At 44.0% G+C, this 19,331-nt stretch overlaps 1 protein-coding gene across 1 annotated transcript in view; it reads right to left on the minus strand.

Annotated features, from left to right (window-relative positions):
* Positions 1-305: 305 nt before the first annotated feature.
* Positions 306-19,331, minus strand: part of CHEK2 (checkpoint kinase 2) — a gene marked incomplete at its 5' end in the record, with an annotated part of 38,115 nt that continues 19,089 nt past the window's right edge. The window contains 8 exons of the mRNA XM_079717416.1: positions 306-605; positions 1,449-1,529; positions 7,951-8,036; positions 9,060-9,175; positions 9,620-9,783; positions 10,566-10,652; positions 12,326-12,425; positions 13,964-14,025. Of these exons, the coding sequence (XP_079573542.1) occupies positions 516-605; positions 1,449-1,529; positions 7,951-8,036; positions 9,060-9,175; positions 9,620-9,783; positions 10,566-10,652; positions 12,326-12,425; positions 13,964-14,025 (786 nt within the window). The 3' untranslated portion in view covers positions 306-515. The remainder of the gene's footprint in view (positions 606-1,448; positions 1,530-7,950; positions 8,037-9,059; positions 9,176-9,619; positions 9,784-10,565; positions 10,653-12,325; positions 12,426-13,963; positions 14,026-19,331) is intronic.

Genomic DNA, 19,331 nt, shown 5'->3' on the forward strand with positions numbered 1-19,331 from the left:
GGATACGGGTTCGATCCCTGGTCAGGGAACTAAGATCCCGAAAGCCGCATAGCCAAAAAAATTAAAATGAAAAATAAAATTTTAAAAAATTAAAGTTAAAAAAAAATAAAACTGGCCAATAGTAGATGCACCAAGGTACCGACCATCTTGTAAGGACTCTGGCCAGTCTCGACAAACCCCACCCTGACTCACTGTGCCCCAACCCCTGCAACTTTAGAATTTGTATGAAGCTCACCCAGGGATACATCCCAAGAAACCTGCCTGGTTACAGCCAAGGTAGAGGCATCAGACGAAAGGCACACAACTTCAAATATGCACACACTAAAGGCGTGTAATTAAGAGCTGACCAACAAGCAAAATCACAAAGCCCAGGTTCCATTACATTTTGAACTGTGTATCAATGATTATGGAAAAGCAACTGTTCCCATAATGAAAATACAAGCTATGCAAAACAGATTTAAAGAACATGGCAGCAGGGTTCAAGAAAGTACATTTCTTTCATGGTCAACTGGTGTTCATGAGACAGCAGCACACACAGCCAGGCGCTTTTTGGGGTCGGCATCCTCTGCTTCCCCTTCAAGAAGCCGCTTTCGACTTGTAGAAGGCTGAAAGTAAAGGAAAAGGGAGAAATGTTCAAAGAAAACCTCCAGCTTGGTTACAATTTATCAAAGTTTCCCTATATACTTCCAGTAAACTTGGAGCCTTTCAGGTGAAACTTCTAGGACCAAGAATACTGGTTGTCCTCATTGACTCTGAATCCCCACCACACCCCTCCCAAACTCAGACACCCTGATCGGACTGACATTTCTCTCCCTTGGGGCTTCCAACCACTCAATGATGTCTATTCAAAGTAAGCAGCATAACCAGGCTCCTCTTGGTTGTCTTCTAAATTAGGAAATGTAAAGGGACCACAATACCTCTCCCAGGAGCCTCAAGTCTTGCTCTTTTGTGAGAAGACAATCTTTTTTGTGTCTTTGTTTCCCCATTTATAAAATTGCAAGGGAGCAGTAGGAAGAGGAGTGTTACCGAAAGAAGGCAGGACAGGAATGAACAGATATTAACTGATACCTACAAAGAACTTTAGAGGAATAAGATTATAATCAGAAATCATCAACCACTCCCCCAAATTTAAAATTTTTCAAACAAATTTAAAATTTTTCAAACAAATTTAAATCTGAGCCTCTAATAAGTCTTCCAATCTTGCCTTACAGGAGACTTCCTGAATGATAACCCCTAGCTGTGCTTCTCTAATGCATTAAACATACTCTTCATTATTAAATCTTCTAAAGGTGCCAGAGCAGATCAAGCTGAAACAAAGTATCTACTACATTATTCCTTACCAAAAAAATGTTAAGCAATCACTGCTAAAGAGACTATTCAAATTCCTTATCCTCCACTCATTGGCTCTTTAAACTTAGCCTACATTTAATGACCAAGATCCAGAATACCTGGGCGGGAACCTGGGGCAGAGTCATCGACTTTTCTTCTTCAGAAAGCAAATTCTTAAATTTTCTCTTCATGTCCTCATCCTGTGAAGAAATGAAAAACATAAGTAGGCTGTGAATGAGGGAAAGAAAGCTCCTGAAAGGCAGTGCTAGGATGCCCCTGGAAACAGGGAAGTAGGCTAAGATGGGGATGAATGTGGAGAAAAGGGAAAAGTCTAATCAGCAGTCGGTGCTCAGTCAACACTGGCTGAACCAAACCCATACACTTAAGAGCTCTGGGTGAATGTCTACTACTAGCAGACTGACTACAACATAATGAGCAACTGTCACCTTTCCATTATGTAACTAGGTAACAAAAGGATTGGTTGACTAAAATATACTTATGGAATTACATAATTTCATCTGTGAAAACAAGGGAGCAAAGAAATAGTTGCTTATCCAAACCTGTCATATAAGTTTATTTTCATTATATGATCCTTGAAAATCTGTGGTAGAAAATGCATTACACTATGTCACAAAGCCCCATCAAACTATTTCAAATGGTTTCAAGTGTTTTGACTAGTGTTAAGGTAGGAGAGAATTATTAAAGACTTTGTAAACCGAAAGGTGATATACAAATAATAAAAATAGAAGTAATTATTATCAGTAGAATATAGCGGAAATATGATAAAATCTTCTGAAAGAGCATTTTCTTGGTTTTCACTATATTTTAATTTCATTAGCAAATAAATTTTATTTTGCAAAAAAAAAAAAAAAAAAAAAGAGCTCCGGGTGGGTCAGAGAGAACCATAGACCTTAGTAGTCAATCTTTCAGAGCCAGCATCCCAGATCCTGAGAGATGGCGATCAGGAGGTCAGAGGCTGGGGTTGGCTCCATGCTGCTCCCCAGATCTTTCCAGGAGGTCCCCCCTCCCACTGCCAACAATGAGACCAGTTACCAGGGCCGCCCTAACAAAGCAACCCTGCACCCTAGGAAAATTCACCCAGCAAGCACTGCACAAGTTGCCAGAAGGACTTCAAGCCCACAATATCCCAGAGCTAATGAGAAAAAAAAGTGAACAGGTGTTTATTGCTGCTGGAGAGGGAAATGAGGGGTGGGGCAGGGTACACCGAAAACTCCTGCCCACCTCCATGGATAATCACTTCTGCAGGGCCCACTTCTGCATCTGGGAGCCCTGAGAGGTGACAGCCCTCCCTACCTTCAGAAAGGTGAAACACCCATGACTAGGACTGTGGGCTTTGGGGCCAGCTGAAAGCTGAGCTCAGCCACTCACAAGTAGCATGTGCAGAATACAGACCCAGAGCAGCCCACTTCCAAACCCCCATGTACTTTTCCATCCAACCCCCGCTCCACTCCTCCCACTACACCAAGTGCACCACGGTGGGTGCAGAGAAAGGACCTAGGAGTGAAGGCCTTCAATATTCAGCAATTTGATGGATATAGAAAAATTAGTGCTCAAGGATGAATTCACCTGTTCTACATCTAGTAGCTAGAATCACCTGCTTCCATCACTCTGTTTATTGCATCATTCAGTGTAGCTCCCCACTGCCCAAGTGCGAAGTTCATCTGGATTCCACTCCACACTGTCTTCTAGGATCTCACTTCTCAGCAAGGCCACTCTCAAAGGTCCATCCCTTATTTCCTCCTACACCTGCTTACAGCCTCCGCCAGAAATGCCCTCTGTGTCTCCCTGCCACCCACCTTCCTCATTCACTCAGTGAACAGTTGAGGACCCTTAGATACCAGGCACTGTAGTAAGCACAGGGGCCTCCATATCAGAGGGACCCAATCAATGTTGAAAATGCTATTCCCCCGTTGCTGTGGCAACTGAATTGTGATTGTCATGGCTGAACTGTGTGAGTTATGACTGAATTGTGCCCCCCCGGACCCCATTTATATGTTGAAGCCCAACCCCCAGAATTGTGACTATATTTGGAAGACAGGGCCTTCAAACAGATAATTAAGTTAAAATGAGGCTCTTAGCTTAAATATAAGACATGACACCATAAAACTCCTAGAAGAGAATATAGGCAAAATATTCTCTGACATAAATCGTACCATTGTTTTCTTAGGTCAGCCTCCCAAGGCAATAGAAATAAAAGCAAAAATAAACAAATGGGACCTTATCAAACTTACAAGCTTTTGTACAGCAAAGGAAACCACAAACAAAACCAAAGGACAACCTACAGACTGGGAGAAAATATTTGCAAATGATTCGAGCAACAAGGGCTTAATTTCCAAAATACATAAACAGCTCATACAGCTCAATAACAAAAAAAATCAAAAAATGGGCAGAAGACCTAAATAGACATTTCTCCAAAGAAGACATACAGATGGCCAAGAGGCACATGAAAAGATGCTCAACATCGCTAATTATTAGAGAGATGCAAATCAAAATTACAATGAGGTACCACTTCACACTGGTCAAAATGGCCATTGTTAAAAAGTCTACAAATTAAAAATGATGGAGAGGATTTGGAGAAAAGGGAACCCTCCTACACTGTTGGTAGGAATGTAAATTGGTGCAGCCACTATGGAAAAACAGTAAGCAGGCTCCTCAAAAAACTAAAAATAGTTGCCATATGATCCAGCAATCCCACTCCTGGGCATATATCTGGACAAAACTATAATTCAAAAAGATATATGCACCCGTATATTCATAGCAGCACTATTTACAATAGCCAAACAACCTAAATGTCCATCGACAGATGAATGGATAAAGATGTGGTGCATATGTACAATGGAATACTACTCAGCCATAAAAAAGAATGAAATAATGCCATTTGCAGCAACATGGATGGACCTAGAGATTTAGTATGATATCACTTATATGTGGAATCTAAAATATAACACAAATGAACTTATCTATGAAACAGAAACAGACTCACAGACATGAAGAACAGACTCGTGGTTGCCAAGGGGGAGTAGGGGTGGGAGAGGGATGGACTGGGAATTTGGGATAAGCAGATGCAAACTATTATATGGAGAATAGATAAACAACAAGGTCCTACCATATAGCACAGGGAACCATATTCAATATCCTGTAATAAACCATAATGGAAAATAATATGGAAAAGAATGTATACATATATATAACTGAATCACTTTGCTGTACAGCAGAAATTAACACAATTTTTAACATATAAATTTATTTATTTATTTATTTACTTTTGGCTGCATTGGGTCTTTGTTGCTGTGCACGGGCTTTCTCTAGTTGCAGCGAGCGGGAGCTACTCTTTGTTGTGGAGGGTGAGCTTCTCATTGCGGTGGCTTCTGACGGAGCACGGGCTCTAGGCACACGGGCTTCAGCAGTTGTGGCTCACGGGCTCAGTAGTTGTGGCTCGCGGGCTCAGTAGTTGTGGCTCACAGGCTCTAGAGCGCAGGCTCAGTAGCTGTGGTGCACAGGCTTAGCTGCTCCATGGCATGTGGGATCTTCCCGGACCAGGGCTCGAACCCGTGTCCCCTGCATTGGCAGGTGGATTCTTAACCACTGTGCCACCAGGGAAGCCCAACACAACACTGTAAATCAACCATACTTAAATATAATAAATTTTTTGTTTAAATTGGGCTCTTAGGGTGGGGCCCTAATCCATTATGGCTGATGTCCTCAGGAGAAAAGAAGAAGACACCAGGGATGTGAGCACACAGAGAAAAGACCAAGTGAAGACACAGAGAGAAGGCAGCCACCTGCAGGGCAATGAAAGAGGCCTCAGGAGAAACCAAACCTGCTGGCACTTTGAAATTGGACTTCCAGCCTCCAGAATTGTGAGAAAATAAATTTCTATTGTTTAAACCACCCAGTCAATGGTACTCTGTTATGGCAGTCTGAGCAAAGTAATACTGCTATGTCATCCCCAGGCCACCCTGCCCTTAGACAGTCTCCACACCGTGTGAACTTGCGGGTACCAGAAGCCCTGTGGGCAGTCCTTATCCTGGGGATCCTCCATACTCTGTGCCTACCCCTATTACCACATGTATCTCACTGCTCTGTAGTCAGGGTTGGCCGCCACCTAGACTGTGTATCCACAGTGCCTAACAGTGCTTGACACATGAGCTCCTTACCTGTCCTCTGAAAGCATGAATGAATGCATGAAGAGATGAAACCATACAGCCAAACAGAAATGATCACAAGCCTATTTAAGCCTGTATTTAAAACAAGTCATCAGTTGGGAATTCCCTGGCAGTCAAGTGGTTAGGACTCGGTGCTTTCACTGCTGGGGCCCAGATTCAGTCCCTGGTTGGAGAACTAAGTTCCCACAAGCCATGGCATGGCCAAAAATGAAAATAAAAAGAGTCATCGGTAAGCAGTAATATGAAAAAGGAGATCATTACATACCACAGATAGAATGTGTATCTGTAAATACCCTTCCTTTGAGATGTCTACAATCTATTCAAAAATATGACATTGTAATATGTCTCCAAGTTAAGCAGGAAAAAATCCTCTATTTCAAGAAGTAAACATGGACTTCCGTGGTGGCGGAGTGATTAGGAATCTGCCTGCCAGTGCAGGGGACATGGATGCATGCCCTTGTCCAGGAAGATCCCACATGCTGCGGAGCAACCAAGCCCGGGCACCACAGCTACTAAGCCTGCACTCTAGAGCCCGCATGCCACAACTACTGAAGCCCACGTGCCTAGAGCCCGTGCTCCACAACAAGAGAAGCCACCGCAATGAGAAGCCCTCGCACTGCAACGAAGAGTAGCCCCCTCGCGCCGCGGCTAGAGAAAACCCATGCACAGCAACAAAGACTCAACGCAGCCAAAAATTAATTAATTAATTAATTAAAAAAAAAAAAAAGAGGTGAACGTGAGGTCAAAGGTGGATATAAGGGATGCTCCCAAAATTGGACACTGTTAATAACAAAAAAGAGATCAGAACTCACATTCCAAACAGTCCAGTGCCAGACCCATAAAACCATTTAGTTTCCTCAAAAACACTGAATTTTCCCAAAATGAAACCTAAACTGTCACCAGCAGGTGATTTACGTGGGCACTTGGCATCCTCGTCCTCACTGAATGTTCACTCCACCTTCTGCTGCAAAAATAAAATGTGGACAAAAGAGTATTCAAGTGAGACCCCTGTGGCAGGGTTGAATTTCACCTTTTCCTTAGTTGTTAACAATTTTGAGACAAAAAGTACAAGAAAAATAGGCTATGCCTGTTTGTACATTTTGGGCAGATGTAAACCCTGTTCCCAGGCCTAACTGGCAAGCTCTGTTTTCCTCAAGACTAACACAGCTCCTCTACCTCCATATCTGTCCCCCAAGAGTTTCCCTATTAAGGCACATGAAAAGAGCCAAGAGGAATGTTTTTCTTTTTCATCAAAATTAAGTCCCCACATGCAAAGGCACCCTTTATTTCCAAATTCCTTTTCTCCAGGGTCCTGCAATTTCAAATCTGTGTGGTCTATTAAGTGCTAAATCATCTGACAGATTTTTTCCTGGAGGGACTGCTGTTTCCAGGGCAACATCCCAAACACATATATCTACTTTTTGTTTCTTGTAAGGATTTCTTGTTCTCAACCTGAGCTGGCCTGAGCAGAACTGTTCGGTGTGGAGGGTTGGAAGAGAGAAAGAACGAGGACACTCTTCCCAGAGCCCCAGAAGCACAGTGCTGAGACTAGATAACCCAAGGAGTTCCTGGACTAGAAATTCCCACAGTATGTGAGCCTCCAGCTCAAGCAACCTGGTTAAGTCCCCCATCCCCACAGGAAACAGAGACCAAATGAAAGTTAACAGAAAGGCGTATGGCTATGCTAAAAGGAACTCCACTTAACAGAAGACCTGGCATCCATCAAAAAGCCTGCCCGAGGCCGTAGTGAATTCTAAAACCAAAGGCTAGCCCACCAAAGCCACTAAGGACTTCCAACCCTGGCAGCTCGAATGAGATCAGTACATAATCTAATGGCAGCCACAACCCCCAGCAGAGGAAATGCAGACTTGAAAGGCACAGGTGACAATCTGCTAACGGCATGCTTACTCACCATGAACGAGAAGGGGGACCCGTCATGCCCGATCACTTGGGCTTAAGAAATAGCCAAATTCTCCCCCAACGAGGCTGCTCCCCTCCTCCCACCCCTGCTTCCCTGATCTAAGGTTGAAGATGGCTGGAACGCAGCCCATCCCACCCATCTGGGGTACGGTGTTTGAGGGAAGAGAAGGACATAGCTAGGGTGGAAGTTTGGAGCTAGAACAATCTCTCAAAGGAACACAATGGAACACAACTGAACCGCAGACTCAGGGAAGCCAAGTGGAACCAGGACAGGCCATAAAGTGAGCTTGTCTATCCAAGTCAAGTTGTAAAGGTTGCACTCAAACATGAGACACACCCACACTCAGACCCATAGACAAACATACACATACCCACACACCTAAACCTGTCTTTAAAAATTGCATTAAACAGACCCAACAAAGCAAACATATGTTTTCATCCTCTTCCCCATCTCTCAGGCACAGTTCAGGGCTGCCCGGGTATTTTAGGCTGGCAGGCACTGCCCCATACACACCTGAAGCCACGGGTGTCTTAAAGCTTCTTCTGTCGTAAAACGTGCCTTTGGATCCACTATCAACAACTTCTTGACGAGGTCCAGAGCTAAAGCAGTAAGATAATTTGGCAAATCACAGTGAGAAGGATAAAGGCATTAAATCAACAAAATTAGAGTGTGCCAGAATCACAGGCCAACATCCAGAAAGAGGAGAGAGGGGCTGAGGTCCTTGTGATCAGTAGGCATGGTAGGCAGGGCCCCCTAATCCTCCCCATTCTGTATTTGTCCACGTGCTCTAGAACACCAGGAATGACCATGATGCTCCCCAACACTCCCTGCTCAGACATCACAACCTCTTAGCTCTCCGTCCCTACTCTCCTTGCTGGACTCAAGTTCAAACTAATTAAAGCTGAACTTCCCCCAGTTCTAAAACTCAGGATGTTCAGCCAACTCTCTCCAAGACCCACAGAGTGATGGTGAGAGCTCCTCAGCCAGCGAGAGCTCGCTCCTTGAAACCCCAGGCTTGGCAGAAACAAAGCTTGACAGCCAGCAACAAGTGGAGGCTGGCTGTATATTGCAATATTATTTCTTAGACACTGTGACACTTAGCACAATCATCTGTGGTACATTGTTTTAGCTTTCTACTTTTTGTTTTGAGAATTACAAAGTTACCCTTTTAAATTCTAAAATACAAATTACATTTAGCTCTTGCTGTGCTTACTAATTCAAAGGAGACCTTGTAACTAAAAAGTTACCCATTATTTTGCACACTTAAATAGATACCAGGCACAGTGAGCATATTACACTTAACCCTCACAAAACCCCTTAAGGTAGGGGTTCATTGTGCCCCTTTTACAAATAAACGAAATGGAGACCCAGAGATGTTAAGTAACTTGCCTAAGGTCACACAGATAGGAAGTAGCCGACCTGGGACACGAGCCTACCTCAGCCTGGCTCTGGAGCCCAAGTTCCTAATAATTTCCTTTGCCTCTCAAAAGGTGCAAAACTAACAACAGAAAATAAGAACAGAATTGACAGGAGAAAACATCACAGAATTTGAAAAGAAATTCCCACCACGGCACACACACATTCTAGCAAACCACAAATTCTTAACCCTTTCATATCCATACCCTTCTCTGAGACCTCTGCCCAGACTTCAGGAATGAAGTTGTATTTTCCACTGGTGATCTGATCCTTCAGTGACACGTGAGTCTTATGCTCAGAGAAAGGTGGATACCCACTAAGGCTTAATATTGGTAAAGAGAGAAAGGAAAAGAAATAAAGTGGCATTCTCAGTGGCATTCACGGATATATCGATTTCTTTTTCAGCATCATGAAAAATTAGGTGTTGCTTTAAATCGATGGTCAAAAAAAGTGACCTAGGGCTTCCCTGGTGGCGCAGTGGTTGAGAGTCTGCCTGCTGATGCAGGGGACACGGGTTCGTGCCCTGGTCCGGGAAGATCCCACATGCCGCGGAGTGGCTGGGCCCATGAGCCATGGCCGCTGAGCCTGCACGTCCAGAGCCTGTGCTCCACAACGGGAGAGGCCACAACAGTGAGAAGCCCGCGTATCGCAAAAAAAAAAAAAAAAAAAGTGACCTAAATTGAACAAAGCTCTCGACCTGGACACATTTCTGATTTCACCTAAATACCTCCAACCAGAGTCTGAAGAGATGAAAACTTTTTCTTACCAAATGAAAAGAATAACTCCTAAACTCCAGCAGTCCACAGCACGGTTATATCCAGCAGTCCCAAAAGAATTAAGAACCTCAGGAGCCAGGTAAGTGGGGGTACCACATAAGGTTCTCATCAGAGAGGTCTCCCCCAAAATCTTGGACTGCCCAAAATCAGTAATCTAAAGTAAGGACAAAAGGGAATCACTTTTAATGACATCATAAAATAAAGAGTAACATAGTCTGCCAGTCCCAAAAGACATGCAGATTAGAACAGTTCCTATCCTATGGTTCATGCTGCCATTAATCTGGAATCTACACACTGATGTTTTGGTAAGGTAATTTTAAACTCTGCAAGTTATTTAATTTTGCTTAAATGAAAATTCCTGAGCCAAGGAACTTTAAGGTTCAGGTTTTCTCAACTTAGATCTGGGTTTTCTGTAACCTTACAAAAGGCTTATAACCCTAAACAGACACTCTAGAATTCTAATTAGTTATTCCTGGTTCTCCTTAGACCCCAGTTTCTCAACCTTGGCTGCAAACTGGAATACCCGAGGAGCCTGGGGAAAATATTTACACCTGGGTGCCACCTATAGTGATTCTGAGGCATAGCCTTGGTGTCATGGTTTGTTTGGTTTTTTTTTAAATCAACAGAGGATTCTAAAATGAAGCCAGGATTGCGAAGTACTGTTTTAAACAGAGGAAGACAGGGGATGTGTTTCTCCCATCTAGACCCCTACTTCCTCCCTCTGAAGATGAAAGTGGCTTATACACAATGGAGCTCAATAAATGCTCATTACATCTGGATTGGAGCAATAACACCTGATCTCTGAAAGAATTGCTAAGAGTGGGAAGGTCAAGTTCTCTACCTTTTTACGCTCCCACTTTTTACTTGATGAATTTAAAAACAGTTTCTGAACAGAAATCTACTGGAGTGGCCACATATAGAACATACATTTCTTACCTTTATAAGGCAGTCCTCTTTTTGAGATGAGAGTAGAACATTCTCTGGCTTTAAGTCCCGATGTATAATGCCATTTTCGTGAAGGTACTGCATAGAAAGACAGGCATGACCCTTAGATATATGGAGTAGTATGTGAGTAGAGACACACACACATACACACACACACACACATTTTACAGCTGGATGAAACTGTAAGCCATGTTACTCACAACCATATTCCCCCAAATCATAGAAAACCACTGGATAAATGGATTAGTGTTTACAAATTTGTTTGCAAGAAACTTTAAAAAAGTAGAAAAATGGGGGCTTCCCTGGTGGCGCAGTGGTTGAGAGTCCGCCTGCCGATGCAGGGGACATAGGTTCGTGCCCTGGTCCAGGAAGATCCCACATGCCGCAGAGCGGCTAGGCCTGTGAGCCATGGCCACTAAGCCTGCACGTCCGGAGCCTGTGCTCCACAACGGGAGAGGCCACAACAGTGAGAGGCCCGCGTACCGCAAAAAAAAAAAAAAAAAAAGTAGAAAAATGAAAAAGGCAACTTATAACAGCAGACACTTTACTTCACTCTTCAGGATAATAACTATCCCTTCACATTGGCAGAAACAGATGTCAATTTCAATAATAAAAATGTAAATCGGTGATATAAAATATTATGAGACCATCTTAAACTATAAAAATTCCACCAAAATAGTATATTTGGTTATTCCATCCCTGAGAATATTTTTAAAGGGACTCTGTAAAGTACACATGTGTAGATTATCTGTTTGAACACCCAGAGTTAACATATTCCTTGATGCAAAGATTAGTCTTTGAAAACTATCACTGAAATAGAATGGTGATATTTCTTTGTGTATTCATTTTTTTTATATACTAAGTCATATTTCTTTAGGAAAAAAAAGTTTCCCACATCCACTGATCTGCACTCAATTCATCTTAATATTCTTGGTATAATATAAGGTTGGGAAAAACCATTAAGAGAGTAAAGCAGTGGTTAGGTATTTATGGGCTTCAATTTTCTCTGGATATCCCTCTGGCCTAGAGGAAAAATCCTCCAAGACCCCTCCACTTGGAAAGGGATCTGGTGAAGCCCCCAGGGTGGGCACCCAGGTAGACCAGCCCCTGGAAAATCTCCCTCAATCCTCACCCAATGCAAGAGCTGCTCCCAATCACTGTGTCTCTTGCACACAGTAGGTTCTCAAGGGAAGAGGCCTTGGCAGGGAATCGCCACAACCAAATCTGGGTTGAGAAAGGGTGATGTTCTCTGAAGCATGCAGGGTGACATCAGCTGTTCCTCCACCCAACACTTGCCCCGAATATTGAAGAGAAGGCAGAGCGTGTGCCTGCCCGCGTGCCTGCCACAGTTAACAAGATGCTACATGTGTAAGAAACCCCTAGCACTGTGCCACGGGGGTGTGATCTGTCCGCATACCTGCCCAGCCACCCCCTTGAGAGGTAAGGGGGATTTCTGCAAGGATCAGGCAGCAGTAGAGATCCCTTCCCCTCCAGAAATACCTCCAAGCTAAAGAGAGGCCATGTGTGACTTTATTTCTTTAACTTCCTTTTTTTTTTTACTCTCTTAAGCCTCACAGCAAGAGCTTTCTCATCTGAGTCAAAGGGGTGGGATGTTTTTGCCAAGAATGGAACAACCCACACACACACTCTGTTCTCTGGGTTTTTATACCTGGTCCCTCATCTTCTGCCTAACTGGGAGAATAACACTTAAAAGAAAGTACACTGTCAAAAGCAGCAAGGGCTTCTCTTACCTGCACAGCCAGGAGCATCTGGTAAAAATAGAGTTTGCATGTAGCTTCTTTCAGGCGCTTACTTCCCACCACCCTATCAAACAGCTCTCCTCCTTCCATCCTGAAACACACAGGCAAAGCAGGGGGTTCATTCCTGGAGGGAAACTCACTTGGAGGGAAGAGAATAACACAAACAAAGCAAACTCATTAAGACAAGCAAAGTGTTCATTCACTCTTGACTCCCATTTGTAAAAGCAGTGAGGTAATAAGCCTCATCCACAACAAAGATGTGCCCATTGGAAGCTAAGGAACAAGGAAAGATGGAGGAAGAGCACGGTGGGAATTGGAGACGCTTGGGGAGCTTTTTAAAAATCTGATGCAGTAGATCAGAGGTGGGACCCAGGAGTTTGCATTTTTATTGTGCACCCCAGGTGGTTCTGAGATTTGTGTAGAGGAGAAAGCAGGAAGCTACAATCTGACAACTGGGGTCTGAACCCCAGCTCCACCACTTCCCAGCTGTGGGACTATGGGCAAGTTACACAACCTCTCTGAGCTTGTTTCTACCTCCTCAAAAAATGGGGATAAAATCCCACCTACCTTGATGGCTGTTGTAAAAATTAAGAGATAACTGATGTAGGTAAAGCACCTGGCACAGTGGAGATGCTTGGCAAGATTATTCAATCCCTCTGCAATTCAGTTCTCATTTCTGTAAAGTGGACCTAAAAATAGTAACTCGCCAATAACTTGTAAGTAATCTGGATGACAGTTAGGAAAGTTAAATGAGTCAATCCCTGTGACGTGCTTAGAGCAGGACTTGGCTCATATTAAGTGCTTAATTAGTATCAGTTACTGTTATTGTATTATTATTACTATTACTATTATTATTAAAATGTTTTAACTAGATCCAGTCAAATAACAATCTCCTATTTCATAGCAACAGATATTCCCTTAAGTACAAGGGCCGTCCAGTCTCTCCTAGTGCTATGACTGGGGCTGCTGTTTACTCTATAATCTTAATGGTCAGCCAGCAGAGCCACTGTTTCCCGCTCAGGAGTAAAGCCTTGTCTGTCTGCCATGACAGCCACTCCCAGAAACACTGCACATTTATGCAGAACGAACATCAAAACAGGTCTCTTCCAGGAATGAGACAGGAAATTATTTTAATCATACCAAATAAACCTGCAAGAAAACCAGCACCTGAAAGATACTCAGGTGCCACCATGCAACCTGGTACTGTGATCCCAAGCAGCAAGGGCCACCCAGGCCGGTTATTTCAGAGTAATAATATGCACCTGTGTTTAAGCACCTAGTGTGCCAGGTGCTCTGCTGGGGGCTTTCCAGCCCTCACAGCATTTGAACCTTATGCATCTGTGCCTGGGGGTATCATTATTACCCCAATTTAACACAGGGAATACGAGACTCAAAGAGGTGAAGTAAACTAACCCATGGGTAGACAGTCAGTCACCAGCAGAGTAAGATTCAAACACAAGCCTCAGATCCACATGCCTTTGGACACACTAGAGGGATTTTAGAATTGATACTAACCCCCCACCACATACATACACTGAGGGTCCCCAGGATGGATAAATGCAAGCCAGCATTAGGCTCTTTGGTGGCTTACAAACGTTTAAATGGAAACAAAAAAAGTTTACTACTCACAATTCCAAAACAATATAATAATCTTCGGCATCAAAAAAGTCTTTAATCTTGATGATACAAGGCTAAAAGGGGAAAAAAGAGGAAAAGTATTGAGAAGCTCCCCAAGAGGAAAACCACAAGAGCAGAACTCAGGATATCCACCCAAGGTGTCAAGGAGGCCCAGACCAGGCCTCTGGCCCCCTGCCTTGGGACACTCTGAATTCCACGCACAGGGGAAGGCAGAACACAGCACAGCTGGCTCCTGAGTGAGAAAATACAAGAAACTCTCCACCCCACCAAGCTGGTAAGAGAGCAGTCCACGCTTTGTATACAAGGCTGGTGCCAAGGAAGGAAGGCCAGTCTCCTCCCAGCCTTCCTCTCCTCACTGACCCCCGAGCACAGGGACTCAAGGACACCTAAGGAACCTGGGAGCCTAGCAGGTAGCATGAATAAAGGGAGCGGGCCAGGTGGGGAGCCCAGCCATCCTGCCAGACAGCAGGGCTATTCAGCTCCAAGCAACTGGCACCACAGGGGACCCCATGTGACAAGATCCTCCATTTTCCAAGAGAAGAGGGAAATTCCAGTTTCATACGAACTCTACAGCACATCTGTGGAGTGGAGGAGAGAGAGACACACACACACCTTTGGCTCATAGTTTGTGACCTCTGATTAATGCTGGGTGCATTTGCTGAAGAACAACAGAGAACAGTATTGTACAGTTTAAAATGCATATTTAATAGCATGATTTTATACTTGGAAAACACACCTATTGTTTTCATAGTACAAATGACTGACAGTAAAGCTAGTGGTCGGGGTAGAAAAATGATGTGGTGAGTATCTATTAGGGACATACACTCCCACCCAGCAGAGAAGAGGATTGTGGTTATGTCTAAATTAAAGGGAAGGGCTTCCCTGGTGGCGCAATGGTTAAGAATCCACCTTCTCATGCAGGGGACATGGATTCAAGCCCTGGTCCGGGAAGATCCCACATGCCGTGGAGCAGCTAAGCCCATGTGCCACAACTGCTGAGCCTGCACTCTAGAGCCCGCGTGCCACGACTCCTGAAGCCCATGTGCCTAGAGCCCATGCTCTACAACAAGAGAAGCCACCACAATGAGAAGCCCGCGCACCGCAACGAAGAGTAGCCCCCACTCGTCACAACTAGAGAAAGCCAGAGCGCAGCAACAAAGACCCAACGTGGCCAAAAGTAAATAAATAAATTTTAAAAAAAAAGAATTAAAGAGAAGAAAGCTGTAAGATTTTTACTTATTTATTTATTTATTTTTGGTCACGACCTGCAGCATGTGGGATCTTAGTTCCCCAACCAGGGATCAAACCCGTGCCCCCTGCATTGGCACCGCAGAGTCTTAACCACTGGACCACCAGGGAAGTCCCATAAGATTTTTAGATTTTAGATTTAAAAGAATAGCAAAACCTACCAGGGTGATCTTGCTACAAAGCAAATTTCATCACTTCCATCGCTGATTAAAATCCTCCAAGTAGGGACTTCCCTGGTGGTCCAGTGGTGAAGAATCCACCTTACAATGGCAGGGGACACAGGTTCGATCCCTGGTTGGGGAACTAAGATCCCACATACTGCGGGGCAGCTAAGCCCGCACGTCCCAACTACTGAGCTCAAGCACCTCAACTAGAGAGCCTGCATGCCACAAACTAGAGCCCATGCGCCAGAATGAAAGATCCCACACACCTCAGCGAAGATCCCACGTGCTGCAACTAAGACCTGATGCAGCCAAACATAAATTAAATAAATAAATAATAAATAAATCTTAAAGAAAAAATCCTCCAATTGGTACCTCCCCATGATGAACTGTTAGACAGCGGTGAATGAATGCCCCACAGCCTCCCCAGCATGATGGATCTTGGGAATACAATACCGAGTGGAAAAGGCAAGTCTCGACAGACATCAAAGAGTATGAGGTAGATTTAATTGTATGGGCAAAGTTTTCGTTGTTAAATTAATGGTGAGTTCAAAGGTGTTTGCTTTATAATTTACACTTATTTTACATGTGTCAAACATTATATAATTTTAAATTATTTAAAGGAAGGAAGGGAGAAGAGTGAGGAGGAGGAAAGGAAGGGAGGAAGACAAGAAAAAAGAAATCCTTTAGCACCTTGCTGCCTAGAGGCTAAATTCCAACTTCTCAGCAGGGATTAGCAAGCCCTTCAAGACCCAGCCTCGTCCTGTCCCCACCCACCACCCCAGCCTCATCTCCTGCGGCTGGTCCCATAAATCCTCCTTTCCAGGCCGCAAAACTCCCGGCCCGCCTCAGATTCTCTCCCTGTGTCACACTTTTGCTCACACTACCCTCCAGGCCTGGTGATCCAGCCTTCTGGGCACCCTTGGCCTCAGGCATCAAGCCCCAGGTCAAATGTCCCCCTTGGAATTGAGATCCACACTTCCTGCAGTGGCTCTAATCTGTGTTGCCCCATGAGGAAACTGACACCCACGACAAGTCTCCTTTCATGAGGCACTGCATGGGCTGAGTCAAGTCTTATTTATCTTTCTAAGACCAACACTCAGCAGAGCAGCTGGCACACAGGAGACACCCATATGCTGGCCAGATTAATACCATCAACATCAATAACAGACACACCACCCACTGAGAGTGAGCCCTGCCAGCCACATTTTGGTCATGGACTAAACAGCCATGGGGTCAGGCTGAGAGCAAACCATTTCCACCTCTCCTTACCTATGATCATATCATAGTATACTTGGCTCTGCATGACCATTTGTTATTGTCACAATAATGGAAACACTGAATATGCACTGTAGTATTACATTAAGAGGAACAGAAAGGAAAGGAGAGCTGAAATTTTCATATAACAGGAAGGCAATGAGCTATTATCATTAATAAACCAAGAGAGAGCAGTTTATGTGTATTATGTAGAAATACAGAGGTAAATTCTTTAAAAATCACCCCGATGTTCACTACAGCACTATTTACAATAGCCAGGACATGGAAGCAACCTAAATGTCCATCGACAGAGGAATGGATAAAGAAGATGTGGTACATATATATACAATGGAATATTACCCAGCCATAAAAAGGAATGAAATAGTGCCATTTGCAGAGATGCGGATGGACCTAGAGACTGTCATAGAGAGTGAAGTAAGTCAGAAAGAGAAAAACAAATATCGTATAATATTGCTTATATGTGAAATCTAGAAAAATGGTACAGGTGAACTTATTTGCAAAGCAGAAATAGACTCACAGATGTAGAGAACAAACTTATGGTTAGCAAGGGGGGAAGGGGAGGATGGGACGAATTGGGACTGACATACATACACTATTATGTACGACCTAACGAATGAGAACCTACTGTAGAGCACAGGGAACTCTACCTAATGCTCTGTGGTGACCTAAATGGAAAGCAAATCTAAAAAAGAGTGGATATATGTATACGTATAACTGATTCACTTTGCTGCACAGCAGAAACTAACATAACATTGTAAAGCAACTATACTCCAAAAAAAATTAATTAAAAAAAAAAAACGCTGAGGGCTTCCCTGGTGGCTCAGTGGTTGAGAGTCCACCTGCCGATGTGGGGGACACAGGTTCGTACCCCGGTCCGGGAGGATCCCACATGCCACAGAGCAGCTGGGCCCGTGAGCCATGGCCACTGAGCCTGCACATCCGGGGCCTGTGCTCCGCAACGGGAGAGGCCACAACAATGAGAGGCCCGTGTACCGCAAAAAAAAAAAAAAGCTGAAAGAGTTTTAAAATGCAGGTAGGGAGATGCATGTGATATTTTGATAAAATGAAAAGCAGAAGCAAAGACACACACATGGAAAAGGAATAGGACATGAGAGGAAAGAATGGAAACTGCTTGGTCTGCTTGGCTTCATCACTGGCAGTGCCCTTCTGGGAATGGGTGGGGCTGGGAGCTGACAGAGCAAGAACAGGCCCCCCCCCTAGATGGAGCCAGCATGGGCTGTCTCCAGTCCCCACTATCTCCAGGGCCATGGGCTACAGCTGTCATAGCTGAAAGTGTCTCTGAGAAACCAGAAGCCACCAACCCAGACCCTCCACTTAGGTCCTACAGGGCAAAGGGTAGGGAATTACAGACCACTGTCATTCCCCTAGTGTGTTCCCTGTGCTGAAACCTTTATGAGCACATCTCATTCAAGTCTCACACTGACCTTTGAGGTAAGTATCTTACTGACTCCACTGTACAGATGAGGGAATAGAGGCTCTGCAAAGTGAAATGACATGCTCAGAGCAAGGATGGAAATCCAGGTCTGTCTTCCCACTAGACTGAAGCCGCATAAGAGGAGGGATGACCAAGTCCATCTGTGCTCACTGCCCGGAGCCTAGAAAACAGGCTGGCACAACAAACATTTGACAATTGATAAATCAACACCGGACTCCAAAGGCCAGGGTCTACTGGACTCTGCTAGGCTCTACTCATTGTCCCCAAACATCAAAATGCACTCATGAGCCCATCTTTAATTCCCCAGGGCTTCCAAGTGCCCCTGTAAATTGCCAACAAATACCTCCAAGGATCTTTTCTAGGGTTTTAAATTCCTCTCCTCCGCAGCGGACATTGGATTTGTATAAATGTTATGTTTGGGGATCTTCTGACATCAGAGAAAATTTTCTGAGGATTCTAAGTGTTTATCTTTGGGGAATGTTTGAAGCAACACCACCCCAGAAAATTAGAGGGCTCCTCTCTTTAACGAGATTCCAGATCCCATGGAAAAAGGAGGCGAATGCAGGGAAGAGGAAGAAGTTGCAAGGGCATTAGAAGAAAGTCAGGCAGGAAGGTCAGCCACTCACATTCTTATGGGTTTTTAGATCCATCACGAGTTCTAAAGGAAGCTGTTGAATTACTGTGTCCCTGTGATATTGTTCTTAGTTTCTATTTGCTGTTAGGATGGTCTGAGCAGGTCAGAGAAGGGAGAAGAAACCTTTTGTTGTTTGGAGGTTAAGAACCAGAATCAGACAATCCTTAGCTGGATAGACTGGAGGTTTCATTTCAAGTTTAACTCCAGTGCCTACCTAGCTCAGGACTGCATGGGGGCCCATGAATTAATGACAAAACAGAAAGAATAAAAAGGAAGATGGGATCAGTCCCACTAGTACAACTTTCTCTTTTCACATCTTTAGATTCTTTCCATTGAGACAAGGTCATCACTGCACAAAAAAGACAAGAACTATTTATACTCAATGAGGCCACAAGCACCGTTTAATCATCCAGGGTGTTGTCATACTTATTGGATACCCTTGGATTTATTTGATTTATTCCAACTGAGGTGAATGGAAATCAGCACCATCAAGAGGTATTAAGAGGTGTGAAAATTTCAGGTATAATTAAACCAAATGTATCAAATGAGCATTGTCTCCACAAACATAATCAGTTGATCAAG

The sequence above is a fragment of the Hyperoodon ampullatus genome, assembly GCF_949752795.1.
Source record: "Hyperoodon ampullatus genome assembly, chromosome: 13".
In the NCBI taxonomy this organism is placed as follows: domain Eukaryota; kingdom Metazoa; phylum Chordata; class Mammalia; order Artiodactyla; family Ziphiidae; genus Hyperoodon; species Hyperoodon ampullatus.